At 44.4% G+C, this 18,339-nt stretch overlaps 3 protein-coding genes across 4 annotated transcripts; 1 reads left to right on the plus strand and 2 right to left on the minus strand.

The window, feature by feature from the left end:
• The first annotated feature begins 237 nt into the window (after positions 1-237).
• Positions 238-1,200, plus strand: LOC101983342 (olfactory receptor 2A12-like). Its single transcript, XM_005353433.2, has one exon. It carries the CDS (start codon positions 253-255, stop codon positions 1,198-1,200), a length of 948 nt encoding a protein of 315 aa, XP_005353490.1. The 5' UTR covers positions 238-252.
• A 4,541-nt stretch (positions 1,201-5,741) lies between these two features.
• Positions 5,742-6,904, minus strand: LOC102000252 (olfactory receptor 2G3-like). 2 transcript variants are annotated; one of them, XM_026782301.1, is made up of 2 exons: positions 6,893-6,904; positions 5,742-6,668 (listed from the first exon to the last, which is right to left on the minus strand). In XM_026782301.1, the coding sequence occupies exons 1-2, from the start codon at positions 6,902-6,904 to the stop codon at positions 5,742-5,744; spliced, it is 939 nt and encodes a 312-aa protein (XP_026638102.1). The 2 variants fall into 2 exon arrangements, with proteins under 2 accessions (XP_026638102.1, XP_005353410.1); XM_005353353.1 differs by lacking the exon at positions 6,893-6,904 and having other exon boundaries at positions 5,742-6,689.
• A 7,684-nt stretch (positions 6,905-14,588) lies between these two features.
• On the minus strand, positions 14,589-15,536 carry LOC102000520 (olfactory receptor 2B6-like). Its single transcript, XM_005353354.2, has one exon. It carries the CDS (start codon positions 15,534-15,536, stop codon positions 14,589-14,591), a length of 948 nt encoding a protein of 315 aa, XP_005353411.1.
• Positions 15,537-18,339: the final 2,803 nt, after the last annotated feature.

Consider the following 18,339-nt stretch of genomic DNA (forward strand, 5'->3'; position numbering starts at 1 on the left):
TTATGTGTATGGGTACTTGTGACATACATGTTTGTGTACCACATGTATGTCTTGCCTGTGAAGGCCAGAGGGTGGAATCAGATCCCTTAGAACTGGAGTCACACAACTCTGAGCTGTCTGATCCGCTTCAACAGCAGTCAGTGCTCCTAACCTTTGAGCCATCTTTCCAGAAGGTTTCTCCCCTTTCTGTCTGTGTAACTGGCATGTGACAGGTGACACATAGACAAATATAATTCTCTTACAGGCCCTACCATGTGGATGATTCCAGAGCAGAACCAAAGCTGGGTTTCAGAGTTTATCCTGCTTGGCTTCTCCAGTGACCCCATGACCAATAACATCCTCTTCATTGTGTTCCTTCTCATCTACCTGAACTCAGTCCTGGGCAATGGGCTCATCATCCTGCTGATCTGCCTGGACACACATCTGCACACTCCCATGTACTTCTTCCTCTGTATACTCGCCACGTTGGATATGGGCTATGTCACCACCACTATGCCCCAGATGTTGGTGAATCTTCTTGCTCACTCTAAGACCATCTCCTTTGCTGGCTGCTGGATGCAGATGTATGTGTTTAGTGCCCTGGGTATAACTGAGTGCACCTTTTTTGTTGTCATGGCTTATGACAGATATGTGGCCATTTGCTACCCACTACGCTATACTGTCATCCTCAACTGGGGACTGTGCATACGACTGGCATCTGGGTCTTTAGTCTGTGGTTTCCTCTCTGCTTTGTTACATACATTCTTCACCATGAGTCTGCCATATTGTGGGCCCAACAAGGTCAACCACTATTTCTGTGAAGGCCCTTCAGTGCGTAGCCTGGCTTGCATGGATACCCACCTTATCGAGATGGTAGACCTGGTACTGAGTGTTTTTGTTGTTGTTACCCCAATTTCTCTAATAGTGGCCTCCTATATTTATATTGTCATGGCAATTATGAAGATCAAGTCCACCCAAGCCCGTTTCAAGGCTTTCTCTACCTGTGCCTCCCACCTGACTGTGGTCACATTCTTCTATGGTCCAGCCTCTTACATCTACATGAGACCCAACTCTAGCTACTCCCCTGAGAAAGACAAGCAGATCTCACTCTTTTATAATACCTTCACTGCCTTGCTTAACCCCATGGTCTACAGTCTGAGGAACAAAGACATCAAGAGGGCATTTCTCAAGGTGATGGCAAATGGTAGGATGAACTTGTGAAACAGAATCTAGGAGAAGCTGGAGGTAGAGTATTCAATGTTTAAGAATGAGACAGTGTTTTTATTTACGTAACTGGCCTTTCATTTGAACCATCATAGTACTTAGTACATACATAATCCACCTTGAAACCAAAGTGTCTGTTTTGGTTAACAGACTACACTAAGGTACAGCACCAAAAACCTCAATAATCTCTGTGGATTATAGCTGTGGAATGTTCGATTACATTGTGTGAATATATGTCACTGTAATTGGTTTAATAATGAAGCTGACTGGCCAATAGCTAGGCAGGAAGAGACTGGCTAGGTGAGCCAGACTAGAAGAATGCTGGGGGAGGAAGGGTGGAGTCTGGAGTCACCAGAAGAGACAGACAGAAGCAGATGGGCATGCCATATTGAGAAAAGTTACCGAGCCCATGTGGCAGAGCATAGATAAGAAATATGGGTTAATTTAAAATGTAAGTTAGTAACGAGCCTGAGCTATGGACTGAGCATTTATAATTACTATTAAGCCTCTATGTGGTTACTTATGAGTAGCTTGTAGGACACAAACTTTTGCCTACATATTATAACTGCAAAGGATTTTTGTTGCTCACGTTGTTTGTTAGCTGTAGGTCAGAAGTGTAGGTTCTCTAGCACCCACCCTGAAGCATTAGCTGTTATGAGGACTACACTTTTCTATAACAGAAGAAGGGAGCATGCACAAAACTCCTGATGACTCACAGCTTCTCAAAAGTGAAATATTGTTTACACCCATCCTTTTGATTACCACAAGTTGTGTGGTCAACCCTAGGTGCAAACCGCTCAATGATATTTTCTTCCTACTTAGAAGCAACACGGACAGTAAGGACCAGAGATAATGTAAACTGTCATTGTGCCACAGAAACAGTATCATACAGAAAGCAATGAGGAACATTGACCGTGTTTCATATAAGTGACATGGTGATGGAAACTGTTGAGTGTCAAGCAATATTAACAAGGTAGTGTATATAAACAGTATGTGTTACCAACACTAAAATAAGCCAATAGTATACCTAACCTGTGAAACTTAGATATGTGACTTTGTGCATGAAATCAATGTGGTTTGTGAGAAAATATGGTGAACTGCACATTGTATTCTCAAAGACACAAAACTTGATATTAATGATCCTGGGTTCTCATCTCAACTTTGTTGTTATGGTTAGTATATGAATGACTTTGGCCAAATTACTTCACTTGGATTTCACTTTATTAATCAATAAAATTAATACTCTGACTCCAAAGCCTGCTTGGACTCTGGTGTTCTGCATTCTCTGTCTCTCGGTTCTCTCCCATGTGGGGACTTGGTAAGAAGGTAGCTGTCAGTGAGCGAGGAAGAGGAAGAGATGATCAGTAGATGCTGCACAGGTTGCCAGCTGACCTCAGAGGTGATGGCTGATCTTGCCTGTCAATGTCACTGGGTTGAGAGACACTGAGAAAATTTGTAAGCATATTTCTCAGTGTGCCTTTGGGATGCTTCCACAGATATTGGGTATGTGGGTCAATCAACCAAGGGGCAAGATCTTCTCTGCATATAGATGGCACTCTCTAATGGCTGGGAGCCCAGATGGAAAAAAATCAACAGATCAGCAGCAGGAAAGGTTGATTTTTCTTGGGTGGGTGTGACCTATGCATTTGTTACACCCTACAGACACCAGACTTCAGCTGTTTTTGTTTCAAAGTGGATTCACACAAGTGCTTCTCCTTAACCAATTTCACTGTAGACCTCTGAGCCTCTCCGGGGCTTTGGATTGCAGGTTGGTTATCCTATACTTTACTCCTAATATCCACTTATGATTGAGTACATACCATGTTTGTCTTTCTGGGTCTGGATTACCTCACTCAGAATGATCTTTTTCTAGTTCCATCAATTTAAGGCTAAGAAATCTTACTTGCTGCCATGTACTCAAAGCCCAGAGCAGGAAAGAAGTTATAAAGGTGAAACTCAAGCTCCTAGAAGCTCTCTAGCTAGTCCCTGGCAAAAGCCGTTCCCACCTCCCTCACTCAGCATTCCTGTGTCTCTGTAACTCAGAGTGGACAAGCTCATTTGTGAACAAACTGCCCACTCATCTCTTTTTAGTCCTGTGGATTACACTGAGGGCCTCATGAATGCTGGACACGTGCTGTGCCACGGAGCTACATCTCAGGAGCCCTTCTCCATCCTTTAGTCACAGAATAAAACAAAGAAGCCTTGGTTTTTTTAATTCTTTGTGCTCATCTCTTGGGCACTAGTGTTTTGCTTTGCTTTGTTTTGAAACAGGAGGTGAGCATCTTGACCTGGGTCCAGTAAAATACGTTCCCCTTTATTTATTATCTCTTTATCAAAGCACTCTTACATGGGCACCTTTGTAAACAGGACATTTCTCTCTCTCTGAGATCTGAATTTCCTCTCTCCCACTCTCTTCCAGAAACCCCCTGGTTCTGCCCCATCCTTACTCTGAGTATCTCAGTCCTCTGAACTCATTAGATCCCTTAGCTCTCCACGTCTTGCAGGGCATCACCCTCATCTGGGCAACAAATCAACTCTAATATTTCTACTACTTTTCTCTGTCCTTGCAATTTGGGAGTAGCACATATGTTTAATCCCACTAATCAGGAGGCAGAGACAGGTGAATCTTTGTGAGTTCGAGGCTAGCCTGATCTACAGAGTGAGTTCTAGGACAGCCAGGGCTACACTGAGAAATCCTGTTTTGAAATATCAAAAAAAAAAAAATGATGGTAAAGTCATCTGAAAACCATCTTCAAATTCAGCCTGCTTCCCTGAGTGAGAAGTCTCTGGTAGTCCAGCAGGGTTTCCAAAGACTCTCTAGAGCAAACTGCTCTATGCCTCCTTTAAGGTGCCAGGGACTCTATTGGGCCACAAATTGGGGTTTTATACTGCTAAAACATATCCAGCAATCTTCTCACCCCAGCTTCCTCAGAGTTGGGATTATACACATGACCACCATTCCTGCTGCCATGGCAACTTCTAAAATCAAATACTTTAAAAACACCACTGCTACTCAATCCAGATTTGAGCAAAGGTTTATTAAAAGTGGGACATTAATGACGAAAGCCCTTAGCAATGCTAGTTGGTTATTATTAGGGTATCTTCAGGCAACAACCTGAGGGACTGTCAGGTTTTCTTCAGGGTTTTATTGACTTGTGTTGATGAGTTTCTAACAAAACACAGCAGACTGGAACACAAACAAATGCTAAGCTTGTCGTTGTCTTTTCCTTTCTTAAGAGCAGAGTGACTGCTCTCCCTGGGCTGAGAGAGTCTCAGATGTTGCTTGACAATTGGGATGGTAGGAACAGATATGGAGCAGAATAGAACAGTGGTGCTTTTAAAGAGATTCGCTATGCCAAGCATCATTCAGAGACCCTTACCTATTTGAACCTCACAACAGTCCCAGAAGGTGGCTGTTTGCTATAATTATTACCATCATCCCAATTCTACAGACAAGGTGTCAGTCTACAGAATACAAGCTTGTAATCCTGATGATATAATCCAAGTGAAACATCAACTGTGAACCTGGAGTGTCTGCTGAGGGAGTCGGTGTATCACACATCCTGAGGCCCTGGACAGTGATGCGTTGATAATGACCAATTCCAATATCCATTCCTTTCTTAATTAATTTATTTTTATTTTATTTTGTATTTTGTTATGGATATTGGGTTCCCTAAAATTGGAGTTATAGACAGTTGTGAGCTGCCATGTGTATGCTGGGAATTGAACCTGGGTCCTCTGGAAAACCACTGAGCCATCTCTCCAGCTCCCCTATATCCTCTTCCTAATGTGATGTTTAATATTATCAGCTTGATGGGATCTGGAATTACCTAGGAGAAAACCTCTGGGCATGCCTTGAGGGGTTATCTAGACTGGCTTAACTGAGGTAGGAAGACCCACCTTAACCATAGGTAGCACCATCCTGTAGAGGTTTTGTACTGAATGAAAAGAAGATAGCAGGCTGAGAACAAGAATTCTTTTTCCTCTGCTTCCTACAATGTGAGCAGCTGCCTTGGCTCCTGCTGCCATCAGTTACCCACCATGATGGATGGTACTCTAGAACCTTTCCTTCCTTTAGCTGTTCCTGTTTGGACATTTTACCACCATGAAAGGAGAAGTGAGGTTACTTTTCCTCCTTCTGAAGACTTTTCTTGCTCCTGAATAAAATGGCATAAAGTTATGGATTCATTTACTTTGTCTTAGCACCCTGAGTTGATTTAATATGCCCCATTATCAGGTACTGTCACACGACAGCAGATGTTAATGATTCTTCACATGTGTCAGAGCCTCTGCTGGCCCTGGGAACAGAAATGAAGCAAACACTTGGCACTCTGTCTCCAGGTGGATTCCCTGATGTTTGAGAACAGCCCACCTTCTGGAATATCAGCAAATTATACAGTAACCCACCTTTACACATCATCTTCCTTAACCCTCAGTGAAAGATTCTTGCCCATCCCTGTGTGATGAGGGGCAATTGGATGTCAGAGCCACAGACTGTTCTTTGGGAACCAGTTGCGGCCTTCTGTGTTCTAGTGGCCTCACTCAGTGGTTCGCCCCCAGCCTGTCACTTTGAGAAAAGCCCTCTTCACATCTTTGTTTCTCAGGCTGTAGATTATAGGGTTGAGGAAGGCAGAGATGACATTGTAGAACAGAGCCAGTTTCTTGTCCCGCTCTGGGTCATACCAAGAGCCGGGCCTCATATACATGATCATGGCCGGCCCATAGAACATGGTGACCACCGTGATGTGGGAGGCGCAGGTGGAAAAGGCCTTCAGTCGACCTTGGGCTGAGCGAATTCTCAGAATGGTGGCAAAGATGCAGACATAAGAGGCCAGGATGAAAGAAAGAGGTACCAGGAGAAGGATGAAACCCAGGATAAAGTCTACTCGGTCATTGAGGGATGTGTCTGCACAGGCAAGCTTCAGAACAGCGGGGACTTCACAGAAGAAGTGGTTGATCTCATTGGGGCCACAGTAGGGCAGTCTCATAGTGAAGACAGTGTAGACAAGAGAACAGCTGATGCCCCATAGTCCACAAAAGATCACCATTGCTCCGCATAGCCAAGGCCTCATGATAACTTTGTACCGGAGTGGGTGGCAAATGGCTACATATCTGTCATAGGCCATGACGGAGAATAACCAGCCCTCGGTGATGCCCAACACCAGAAAGATGTACATCTGAGCCACACACCCTGAATAGGAGATAGTTTTCTTCTGGCAGACAAGATGCACCAGCATCTGCGGCACTGTGGTGGTGACATAGCTCATATCCAGCATGGAAAGGACGCTGAGGAAGAAATACATGGGTGTGTGGAGGTGGGAGTCCAGGTAGATCAAGGTGACAATGAGCCCATTGCCCACAAGTGTCGAGAGGTAGAGGAAAAAGAAGACATTGAAGAGGATTATATTAACTTGGAAGTCCCTGGAGAAGCCCAGAAGGATGAACTCTGCGACGGAGCTGTGGTTCTCCAAGGAGAAACTTTGCATTCTTCTCCCACTGCAGGAAGAAATGAACAAAATGGTCAGGCTGAGAGTGCATGTTTAGGTGCTTCATCCATTCTAAGACCTTAATTCTCCTTGGGGTTGAGGTCAGTTCGGAGACTGAGATCTGAATTTGGAATATTTAGCTCAGTCAGAGCCCCCCGACATGTCATCTCCTTTCCTTTATCCCCCCCCCCCCCAAATGCCACCATCTTTTCCATCTCCTGGAACCTACCCTTCCATACTGCACTGCTTCTCATCTCTCTGGTGAAGCCTACAGATTGGGGATGAGGACGAACCCTCCCCCTCCTGTCTGAAGGCCTGTCTCCCCTCCAGAGCCCTCTCTTTTGGTAATGCAAACATCTGAGAGAGCTGGAGAAATGGGGAGGATGTACGACTTCATAAACAAGGGAAGTTACTAGTAAATTTTACTTGTAACTGTGTTTGTCGGTCCTCTGGAAGCTTTTGGCACTTTCTTTTAGATGAGTTACTCAACAGTAACTCATCTAAAACTCTGCCTCTTCCTGTTCTTATCCCCTGATAGTCTCCCTGTTGGACTCTATAAAGTTGACTTTCACCTAAGACAGAACAGTAGCAGCCTCCTCTGAGACAGAGGTCAACCGCACTGGGGTCTGAGAGGGGACTAGATTATAAATGAGTGAGATGAGAAGTCAGAAACAAGACTTGGGGGCAGGTAGCTAAAGTGGAAAAAGAGGTTGAGCATGTATACACCAAAAGAGGAGATAACAAAAGGAGAGAGAAGCAATGTAGCGAGCACTGTGAGGAATAACAAACTTTCTGAGTAGCAGGTCCAGCAGGACGGAGATGAAGGGACAGAGGTGAGGATGGGGTGGACACAGATGCATGAGACTGTGACTGTCGGAAAGCTCAGGTCCACATTCTCACAGCCCTGTCTCAAGGGTTCATTCTTCATGGCCGCCTGTGTACACAGTGAGGAAGATCTGCCCCAGGGATTGAAAACCAGATTCCTTGCCTTGACTAGATAAAACAACTAACTGATGCCAACCACCAAAAATGCTACAGAACACGTGTAAAATCTCCTTGCAACACTTGACTGAAACATCCAACCTTGGTCATTCGTGGTGGCACACACCTGTGATTCCAGCACTCAAAAGCCTGAGACAAGATGCTGAGTTCCAGGGCTGCCTGGGTTACACAGGGAGTTCAAGGGCAGCCTGAGCTACAGAGTGAGCCCCAGGTGAGACAGCAGGTTACTGGGAAGCACCAGGTCAGTCAGAGAGAATCCAAAAGGACAGCATGAGGCTCCATCATTGAGAAAGGATATGGATAGAGCAGATCTGATACCATAGTCTGTGTCTGCAGTAGCCAGATCATATGCTGAACAGCATTCTCATTCCTGGGCTGTACCTAAAGGGGGCTGAACAGTCAAAACAGACTGTGAAGAAGGATCTGGAGGCCATGATGTATGGGAAAGAGGTGAAACAAAGAGGGACTTTCTCCTATAGAACTGAAAGGTTAAGAGCATTCCAGAACCAAAGAACTCTGTAAGTCTACAAGTCATGTGGAGACACAGATGTACCTTTTCATGTGGTCCCAGATGAGTCTTACCCTTGGAGGTTCCAAGAGATGAAGTTGAGAGTCACATCAAGAAGGAAGATTTAGTGTAAAATGATGCCACTGGGAGCGCTGTAAGGTGTGCTCAGCTGTCCTGGGATTCTGGACTCCATTAAAGATTCAATGAAAACTAAACAGCCACCTGCAAAAATGCCCTGCGGCCAGTTCTGCCCATGGTGGGGTGGGAGAGTCTCGAGCACACTCCAGAAGGGAGAAGAGAAGACTTGGCCACATTTGTCTCTTCTCTTGTCCTCCAGTGTCCCCTAAACCTGGTGCCTGAGCTACTGCTGAAGCTCCTAGGCATCTCAATGCCAGTCTATGTTTTTTAAAAAAAAAAAAACAAAAACTGATCAGAATATGATACAGAAAATAAGAAGGGTGATACAGAAAGATCAATAGAAGAACCAGGGATAGGTAAAGGAGTCAGCCTAATTATGACCACCTATGAAGGCGAAGGTGTAAGTCACAACAATCCCACACTAGTTTGGAATTATGATTAATAGAATGCTTATTTATTTAAAAGGGAAAAAACTTACAGATCACGTCCCAGACAACAGCCTCAAATACGCTATTTAAAGCCATCACCGCAACTTTTCACCTCCATCTTTCCCTTCACTACCAGGTCCCTTGTCCTATATCTCAATCTAAGAATCCAAGCCCTGGAATGCTGAGGGGGAGACCACAGCTTCGTCTCCAAGACGCAGCCTCCTCCTCCTTCCGCTTTCCTCTGTTGCAACCCAATAACAAAACAACTAAAGAAATGCAAAGAAAGAGAGAGAGAGAGAGAGAGAGAGAGAGAGAGAGCCACACAGAGACATCAGTAACCAGAGCAGGACAGAGATCAGTGGGAAGAACAGAAACCAGGATGGAAATTCTTGGTGTGAGAAAGGAATTGGAAGCAGACAGTTGTGGTGCAAACAGATGGGGTGGGGGTGGGGGTGGGGGTGAGGGATGGGGTGCGGGCTATGGGGACAGGTGGGGTGCATCAAATAGGACTGAAGACTGTGAGTCTCAGGCAGCTATCTCTGCCTCCCCCTTCCTTACCTGACCGGGGCTCTGTGTGAAGGCTGAGCCAGGAGAGGGCTAGGTTTTCCTTTAACATTCTGATCCTAGTCCTTGGGGAAGAGGAAGCTGTAGCTTCTTAATGAGACTTCTGTGCCTTCAGGTCCTCTGGGTCCCACATCAGCCCTCCCAGGCCTGGAGCACACATTTCACAGTATCCCTTGACACAGAAAGCCTCACAGCCAACGTTCTTGATCCTCCCAAGCCCAAGATCCCTGTTGCTAAGTCCTTTCCTTTTCCTCCTTTGCCGTCCAGTGTGAAGATCAAGTGGAGTAAATGCATGGGCTAAGAATCGCAAGGGCAGGGCCTATGGAGGTGGCTCAGCAGGTAAATAACTTGCTGCACCAACATGAGGAGCCCAGTTTAATGCCCAGAACCCATCCACGGAAAAGTCAGACATGGTGATGTGTACTTGTAATCCCACAGACAAGGAAGCAGAGACTGTGGGATCTTTAGGGTTTGCTCACCAGCTAGCCTAGCCTTATCGGTGAGATCCAGGACAATGAGACTGCGTCTCCAAATAAAACAGACAGCACCTGGGTGACAAACCAAGGTTACAATCTGGCCTCCATACATATGTGCACACGCACCTGCATATACATTTGAACATGGAAGACTTGTAAGGATGAAGGCTGGACATACACACTGGGGAAGCTTTCCATGATCATAAAAACAATGACCACGTTTCTCAGGAGCTGTGTGGGTCAAGCACCGGAGCACTTGCGCTCGGCCTCCCCAGTGTCTCATTCTCTCTGTCATAGTTTCCTAGGCACTGGGCTATGTTGTGTCCTGAATTTTTGTAGCCCTGAAATACTTTGGTTTTCTGGGGGGAAAGGAATATGACTTAAGCAACAAAGGGATCCTTCACAAAGCCTGGCCCAAGATGAGGCAATAGATAAATACTCTAGATGAGAGCAAAATTCCAGGAAGACATGAAATCAAATCCTGATTATACCACTTAACAAAACGATAATAGTTGACATACACCAACCCTCTGCACCTCAGTGTCCACAACACCAAAGGAAGTATAGGACAGTTACAGGGTCAAATATGAGCACGTATGAAGTAGATGTGGTAAACTATGCATATAATTTAGGCTGGATGTGATGTTGCAAGTGGTTTATTCCATCCAATGCTCATAAATTTGTCCCCACTGGATTTCAAGATAGACTATGAAGATGCCATGGGTTCCAAAGGACAATGGATTGGGAAAGTCAAGGGTCTTGAGAATGGCGACCTTCGGTGCCAGGAAAAGGTGATGAAAGGTATGCTCGGGCCTTAGAAAGGCTGTGTTGGGCCCTGGAGTATCCCATGGTTCAGAAGACACACAAGCCACGAAAATAGGGGCTGGGGAGATGGCTCACTTATTGAAGTGTCTGCTGAACAAGCAAGAGGACCTGAGTTTGGATTCCAGGAATCAATGTAAAATCTGGGTATTACATCGGTAACCATAATGCTTGGCGGCTGGGGGCAAAGACAAACAGATCTTTGGCCAGTCAGCCTAGCCAATGGGTGAGCTACAAGTTCAATGAGAGATCCTATATTAAAAAAAAAAAATAAGACAGGGAGCCATTTCATTGAGGTATCATAGGCAAAGCTTCCCTGTCAATTCTGAGACACAATCACACAGCAATTTCCTAGTCTCTGGTTCTGGCAATCTTTCCTCCCCCTCTTCCATGGTGTTCTGCTGAGCCTTACGTGTGGAGTTTGTGCTGTAGGTGTATTGACTGGGGCTGGACAACCCACAATCAGTTTGATGCACTTTGACCAGTTGTGGTTTTCTGTAATGGCCTCCAACTGCTACAAAGGGAAGTTTCTTTGATAAGGGTAGAAGCCAGTGTTATCTGTGGATAGATCGCAAGTGCGGTGATTTAGGGCTGACTAATGACCTTCACGTGCCCTCGTCTCAATTTTGAGTGGGTTATGATTTTTTTTAAGAAGCAACTGCTTTGTTGTTATTGCTTTGTTTTTGTTCTACCATGAACTGGAGAAAAGAGAGCCCAGCCACTTGATGCAATCGTATTTGATACATCTTAGCAGCTCTTCCTGTTCGAGGGATTCAAAGCCAAGATGCAGGCTATACTCTAAGATTTCTTCTGATCTTTCTTTTCTAAAATTTTTTATTGAAGATAGATGTACTCTTACAATACATCTCAAACACAGTTTCCCCTCCCTCCACTTCTCCCCTGTCCAGCTCTCCTCTCCCTCCAGATTCACTTCCTTACTCTTTCTTCTTTAGAAAAGAGCAGGCCTCCAGGAGACAACAAGCAAACAGAACAAAACAAGATACAATAAGACAAGACAAAACCCTCATATCAGATTGTCCAAGACAGCCCAATAGGAGGAAAAGAGTTCCAAGAGCAGGCAAAAGAGTCAGAGGTACACCTGCTTTCACTGTTAGGAGTCCCACAGAAACACCACGCTAACAACCATAGCATATACACAAAGTATTTGGTGCAGATCCATGCAAGGCCCCGTACTTGCCCCTTCAGTCTCTGTGAATCCATGTGAGCCCTGCTTAGTGGATGTTGTGGGCCATGTTCTCCTGGTGTCCTCCATCCCCGCCCGCCGACTCCAACAATCTTTCCTCCCCCTATTCTGCAGGGTTCCCCGGGCTCTGACGAGAGGATCCCCATTTAGACTCACTCTCCCCATAATGCCTGGTTGTGGGTCTCTACATACACTCCCATCTGCTGCCAGAGAAAGTCTCTCTGATGACGACTGGACGAGGCACTGTCTATATATCTATGAGTATAGCAGAATAACATTAGGGATCATTTCATTGACTTCTTTTTTGGACAGTATTGTTTAGTTCTACCCTAGGTCTCTGGGATACCTACTCTCCATTTTACAGGTTGATGTTCTTTATGCTTCTGAGGCCAGAGTTGAATGGTATTATGAGTTCTTAAACTTTCAAGATCTGAAAATAAACAGGAAACTTCCAGGAGAAACTCACAAGGCAATTTTATAAATAGGTGAAAAGATATTAGGAAAATGGGGGATGCGGGTATCCCCCCCACTTATACAGACGCCCGAGAAGTCAATGGCCCAAATACAGGGGACCTCTTGAGAGGTGGGACAATTGAGTGGGCCTGCTGTGGGTTTTCAGTGCTTTGAGAATCCTAAGAAGAAATCCCCCTTTGTCTCCACAGATACCCCTCGCAAGCCCCCTCTGATGACCCCAAAGCATTTTTCTTAATAAGTCCCCAAGAAACACAATGAGCACGCACTCCATGCAACTCTATTTTTATCTGTAGGAAATCAAGGCTCCTCTTCTCCAGGGCTTTCCTCCTTCAAGGCTGAGTTTCTGAGGCAGTAAACCTGCCCTGGAGATTTCCCCCTGAAAGTCCCACGTCACCCTGAGAGCCCGGTTCTTTAATGCTTGGGGAATATTAGCAGCACTGTAAGCCACAGTTGCTTTCTCTTCTGGAGAAAACTGTTAATGAACAAAGCACACGTTTAGAATTTATTGGTCTTTTGTAACTTTTCAGGCATTCTTGGTCTGCAGGCAGAACATTTTTAGTTTTTCCTATTTTTATTTTTTAAAAATTATACAATGTATTTTGATCCTATTTTTAACTCATCCAACTTCCTACCTATCCAAATTTATGTTATTTCTCGCTCAAGAAAAATCAAAACAAAAAAAAATCAATAAGAAAAAATCAAAATAAAAAGCACACAGGAAAAAACAAAACTTCTTTCAAAACAGTTAAAAGCAGCTGGGATATTTTTAAATTTAATCTTGTGTCTATATGAAGAATGTTTAATTTAAAAGATTTGCTTGTGTTACTTTTTGCTAAGCACTTTAATGATTTGTTTTAAACTAGAATAATAGAAAAATTAATACAGGAAAGATTTATATATTTTATTTCATATGTAAGAATGTTTTGCTTTCTTTCATGTTTGTGCACCACATGCATACTTAGTGCCTTCAGAGGCCAGAAGAGGGCACCAAATCCCCTGAAAGTGGAGTTACAGATGGTTGTGACTCACCATGTGAGTCCCGGGAATTGAACATGGGTCCCTTGCAAGAGCAGCAAGTGCTCTAAACCACCGAGTCATCTCTCCAGCTATCGATAGAAATGTTGCTATTGCAATGCACAATTTAGCAGCTCAAGGTGCAGAACTTTGGCGAGGAAAGGCTGATATCTCATCATAGCTCCAGACTCCGAGGTTCTGGTCCTGCAGTTATTACCTGAGAATAAGACCCTTTTTCTCCCCCTGAGACAAGGCCTCACCATCTAACTCTGGCTGTCCTAGAACTCTCTGTGTAGACTAAACTGACCTCAAACATACACAGAGATTGAAGCCGGGCGGTGGTGGCGCACGCCTTTAATCCCAGCACTTGGGAGGCAGAGGCAGGCGGATCTCTGTGAGATTCACCTGCCTCTGCTTCCTTCCGGAGTGCTGGGATTAACGGCGTGGCCCACCCTGCCCAGCTAGAGCAATATTCTTAAATCTTTTCATCTTTCCTCAGTTGTAGCCATTCATTGTATCAACCAAGCCTCAGATTCTCTCTTGGACGTTTCAGAGTTATGTCTTGGAATACGTAAGAACCTGGGCCTTGGAACTAGTCCCTGGGTTCAAACATCAGGTGTGTTGCTTTCCATCTTGATGACATTTAGAAAATTTAGTGCTTTGTATTTTAGTGTCTTTATTTGTGTTAAGGAGATATCATACACCTCTAGAGTTAAAATCTGAAGTAAAACAATAAATATCCATCAGTAAGTCAGGGAGGAACACATCTTGTTGGTCCAAATATCCAGGAGTCCAATTACTTAAGCTTTTGAGTTCAAAACCAGCCCAGGCAACGTAGTGAGACCCCAGCTCAAGGAAAAGAGGAGGAGGAAGAGGCATAGGAGGAGAAAAGAAAAATGGAAATGAAAACCACCCCTAAAAGAAAGCATAAAGCACTGAGTGACTGTTGCACAAATGTAATGTTGGTTACTATCATTTGGACACAATGTGTATTACCAAACACATTTGACAGCTGGAAATTAAATTTCAGAGAAATGAGGTGACTGTTCCAAACCAATCTGACTTTTTCAAAGTCGTAAAAGGTCAATGATATGACTAATCTTGGGCACAATTCTTTGAGTCTTTTTCTAGTGAATCCATTAGCAAATGGATGTGAAAATCTTTTTCTTCTTGTGTCTCCCTCATCCTGGGACTCCTCTCTCATTCACTCCAAGAACCTCAGTGAGACAAAAGAGCCCAGAGGCACTGCAGACAGCCTCTCTCCACTGTCTACTGAGCGTTCTCGCCCCTTCCAATTAACTTGAGAAAAGCCTTCTTCACATCCTTGTTCCGGAGGCTGTAAATAATGGGGTTAAGAAAGGCAGAAATGACATTATAGAACAAGGCCAACTTCTTGTCATCGTCTGGGGAGGCTTCCGAGCCAGGTCGCATGTACATGACCATGCATGGAATGCAGAACATGGTGACCACAGTGATGTGTGAAACACAGGTGGAGAAGGCCTTCCTCCGCCCTTGGGTGGAACGTATCCTTAGAATGGCTATGAAGATACGGACATATGAGGCCAGGATGAGGGATAATGGGATAAGAAGCAAGATGAAACCCAGGATGAAATCCACTTGGTCATTGAGAGATGTGTCCGCACAGGCCAACTTCAATACAGCAGGAATTTCACAAAAGAAGTGGTTGATCTCATTGGGGCCACAGTAGGGAAGATTCATTGCAAAGACTGTGTAGACAAGAGCACAGATGAGACCACAGAGGGCAGAGCTGGCCACCAGGGTTATGCATAGGGTCTGGCTCATCTTGACTCCATAATGGAGTGGATAACATATAGCAACATATCTGTCATAGGCCATAGCTGCAAAAATCCAGGTCTCAGTGATGCCTAATGTCAAGAAAATGTACATCTGGATCACACACCCAGTGTAAGAGATGGTCTTGTTCTTGCTTACTAGATGAGCCAACATCTGGGGAACTGTTGTGGTAGCGTAGCTGAGGTCCAGCAGGGAGAGGATGCTGAGGAAGAAGTACATGGGTGTGTGGAGACGTGTGTCTATCCTAATCAGGGTAACAATGAGCCCATTGCCCAGGACTGTAAATAAGTAGAGGAAGAGGAAGAGGAAGAAAAGGATCCAATTAGTCCTGGGGTTTCTGGAGAAGCCCAGGAGGATAAATTCAGTTACAGAGCTGTGATTCTTCCAGCCTCTACTGTGCATGGCCTTCCTTCTGAAAAGAGAAGAGGACATATGACTAACTCCTTTGCAATCTCCATGATAGAATGCTATGTGAAATCCATAGATAGGGAGTTGAAGATAAAATACACACCTCTCCATGCCCAGAGAGTAGTCTATCAAAATTGGCATTGCCTAACTCTAAGTACCTAGTAGAAATTCCACTAAGGACTTTTTGGGTTATCCAGCTAACTATCCCTGATAAATATCAAGGTTCCTGTGAGATGCTATATAGAACAGAAGCCTTATTTTGAAAACACGCCCCTGCCACACACACACACACACACACACACACACACACACACACACAACATAAACCAGCCAAAATGAGAAGGCTAGACATGCCTGTTGTTCCCTAATGCCATTATTTCAAGACAAGTAGGTACTATAAGAGGCAATGTAAAACAAACAAGAAAGAAGAAGAAGAAGAAGAAGAAGAAGAAGAAGAAGAAGAAGAAGAAGACCTAGAAAAGTAAGAAAAAGGCAAAATCACTAGCACCCAGTTTAACCCTCTCCCTTCTTTCTCTCTGACTCTGTAGAAAACCCACATGCCATATATTTTTTTTATGATGCACTTGTTTATTCAAAAGTAAGTGTGGACATCAGCTTAGATATTCTCAAAAGAAAATTACAATTTTCAACTAGACTAAATTGTATATGTAGAGAAAAGGAGTTACGGTATTTTTATTTTTTTTTTTAAAAAAAAAAGGAAAGAAAATTGAATTGTGAAAACTACCCTGAAGGAAATCCAAGAGAAACAGTACTTTCTAATGCTCAGATAAGAAAAAACACTTTATGACCTTCCTTGAATGCCCTCAAGTGTGGCCCTCTGTCAAGAGTAACATTGTATTTCTGATCTGTATACTTGTCAATTTGCTTTTTAATAAAATTTACAAATGAAACAAAACATAACAAACTTCCCTGACTTCTGTTCCTTTTGAAGCTCTGTCCCTTGTCCTACCTCCCCAAGCCTTCCTGCAGGAGTGCAAGTGCGCAGAACAAATTAACACGCAATGAAAACCACTGGGACTCTAATTTTGAAAGTCGGAGAAGAGTTCTGTCTTCTAATATTTCTCAAAAAGATGAAAGGCACGGACTTGGGAATGGAATCACTGTGTGTTTGGACACTGTCCTTAAGCAGTAGTGAGGAGACCCTGGCAGCTCTGCCTTTTCACAGAAGACGTGAAGGGTGGGTGCAGGTAACATGGACTCAGTCCTTAATCTGAGGTTGGCAGCCTAACGACAGAGGATATTCTTGACCAAACTTTTTCTTCTTTCTGTTCCCTTTGCTGGCTCTTAAATGCCTGCTACAGAATGCCACCACTCCTGTTTCCATCTTTTCTAGGTCCTGAAAGGGGAAATGGCCATTTATCAAGGATTACTGTAAAAATAAATGCTTCACGTGATGTTCTCTGATTGTCACCACAACCCACTGAGGTCAGAGCCGCTATTTTCCTTTACAAAGAATTAGAGTTGAAGCCTGATATGTGGCAAAGCCAGGAAGCAAACTCCAAGTCCTATGTTCTTACTGTGTGAAGTTTATCTCCTGCATCATCCATTTTCATAGAGAGTTTAGCAAAGGTCCCAAATACAATGCATGTCCACTTTAGATGCCATTGTGTGGGAAGCCTGACCTACCTAGGCAGTGTTAGAGGACAGAAAGCACACATTTCAGATTGGGAAATGAAGGGTTTCTTTTATATAAAACCTTCAAACTCTGGATCAGGATTACAGTAGCTGAAATTCTGCACAGAAAGTACAAAGCAGATTATTTTTGATTTTGGTTAAAATCACATTCCACAAAACCATGGGCAGAATTCAGCCTAAAATGAAGGTAGCATCTGTGTTAGAGGCCAGATGTTGTTATACAAGGTTCAGTTGGGGTCTGAATTTGAATCCACACTCACCTGCTAGCACAATGCAGGCATTTGAGGCTGATCAGTCTGAAATGTAGTTCCATCTAGATCCATTGATACAGTTGATTTCTTAATATGTCTCCTGGGGTGTGCAATGAAAAATGTTATCTGTCATTTCCTAAGCCAAACTTCTAGTGCCCTCTGCAGTACTGTTCTTCTCACCATCGTTCTCAACTCAGTTAGTGGGGATTTCATCCTTGGAGGGGACTAAAATGACAAGAGAGCCCCAAAGTCTTTCAAACATTCTCTTTCTCCCACACTTCATGTGCAACACATCAGAAAATATTGTTGGTTGATTTTCAAATATGAGGAAAAAAATCACTTCTCACCACATCCACCACGTCCACCATGTCCACCACACCCACCAGGTCCACCACGTCCACCTCATCCACCACATCCACCACACTCACCATGTCCACCATGTCTACCATATCCACCACATCCACCACATCCACCACGTCCACCACATCTACCATGTCCACCATGTCTACCACACCCACCAGGTCCACCACGTCCACCTCATCCACCACATCCACCACATCCACCACATCCACCACGTCCACCACACTCACCATATCCACCACATCTACCATGTCCACCATATCTACCACATCCACCACATCCACCACATCCACCACGTCCACCATGTCCACCACACCCACCAGGTCCACCACGTCCACCTCATCCACCACATCCACCACACTCACCATGTCCACCACGTCTACCATATCCACCACATCCACCACATCCACCACATCCACCACGTCCACCACATCCACCACGTCCACCACACTCACCATGTCCACCACATCTACCATGTCCACCATATCCACCACATCCACCACATCCACCATACCCACCACATCCACCAC

The sequence above is a fragment of the Microtus ochrogaster genome, chromosome 10, assembly GCF_000317375.1.
Source record: "Microtus ochrogaster isolate Prairie Vole_2 chromosome 10, MicOch1.0, whole genome shotgun sequence".
Lineage (NCBI taxonomy): Eukaryota > Metazoa > Chordata > Mammalia > Rodentia > Cricetidae > Microtus > Microtus ochrogaster.

Excerpts from the sequence above, each read along its gene's own strand:
- LOC101983342 (XM_005353433.2), top strand. The coding sequence starts at position 253 with ATGTGGATGATTCCAGAGCAGAACCAAAGCTGGGTTTCAGAGTTTATC.
- LOC102000252 (XM_005353353.1), bottom strand. The coding sequence starts at position 6,689 with ATGCAAAGTTTCTCCTTGGAGAACCACAGCTCCGTCGCAGAGTTCATC.
- LOC102000520 (XM_005353354.2), bottom strand. The coding sequence starts at position 15,536 with ATGCACAGTAGAGGCTGGAAGAATCACAGCTCTGTAACTGAATTTATC.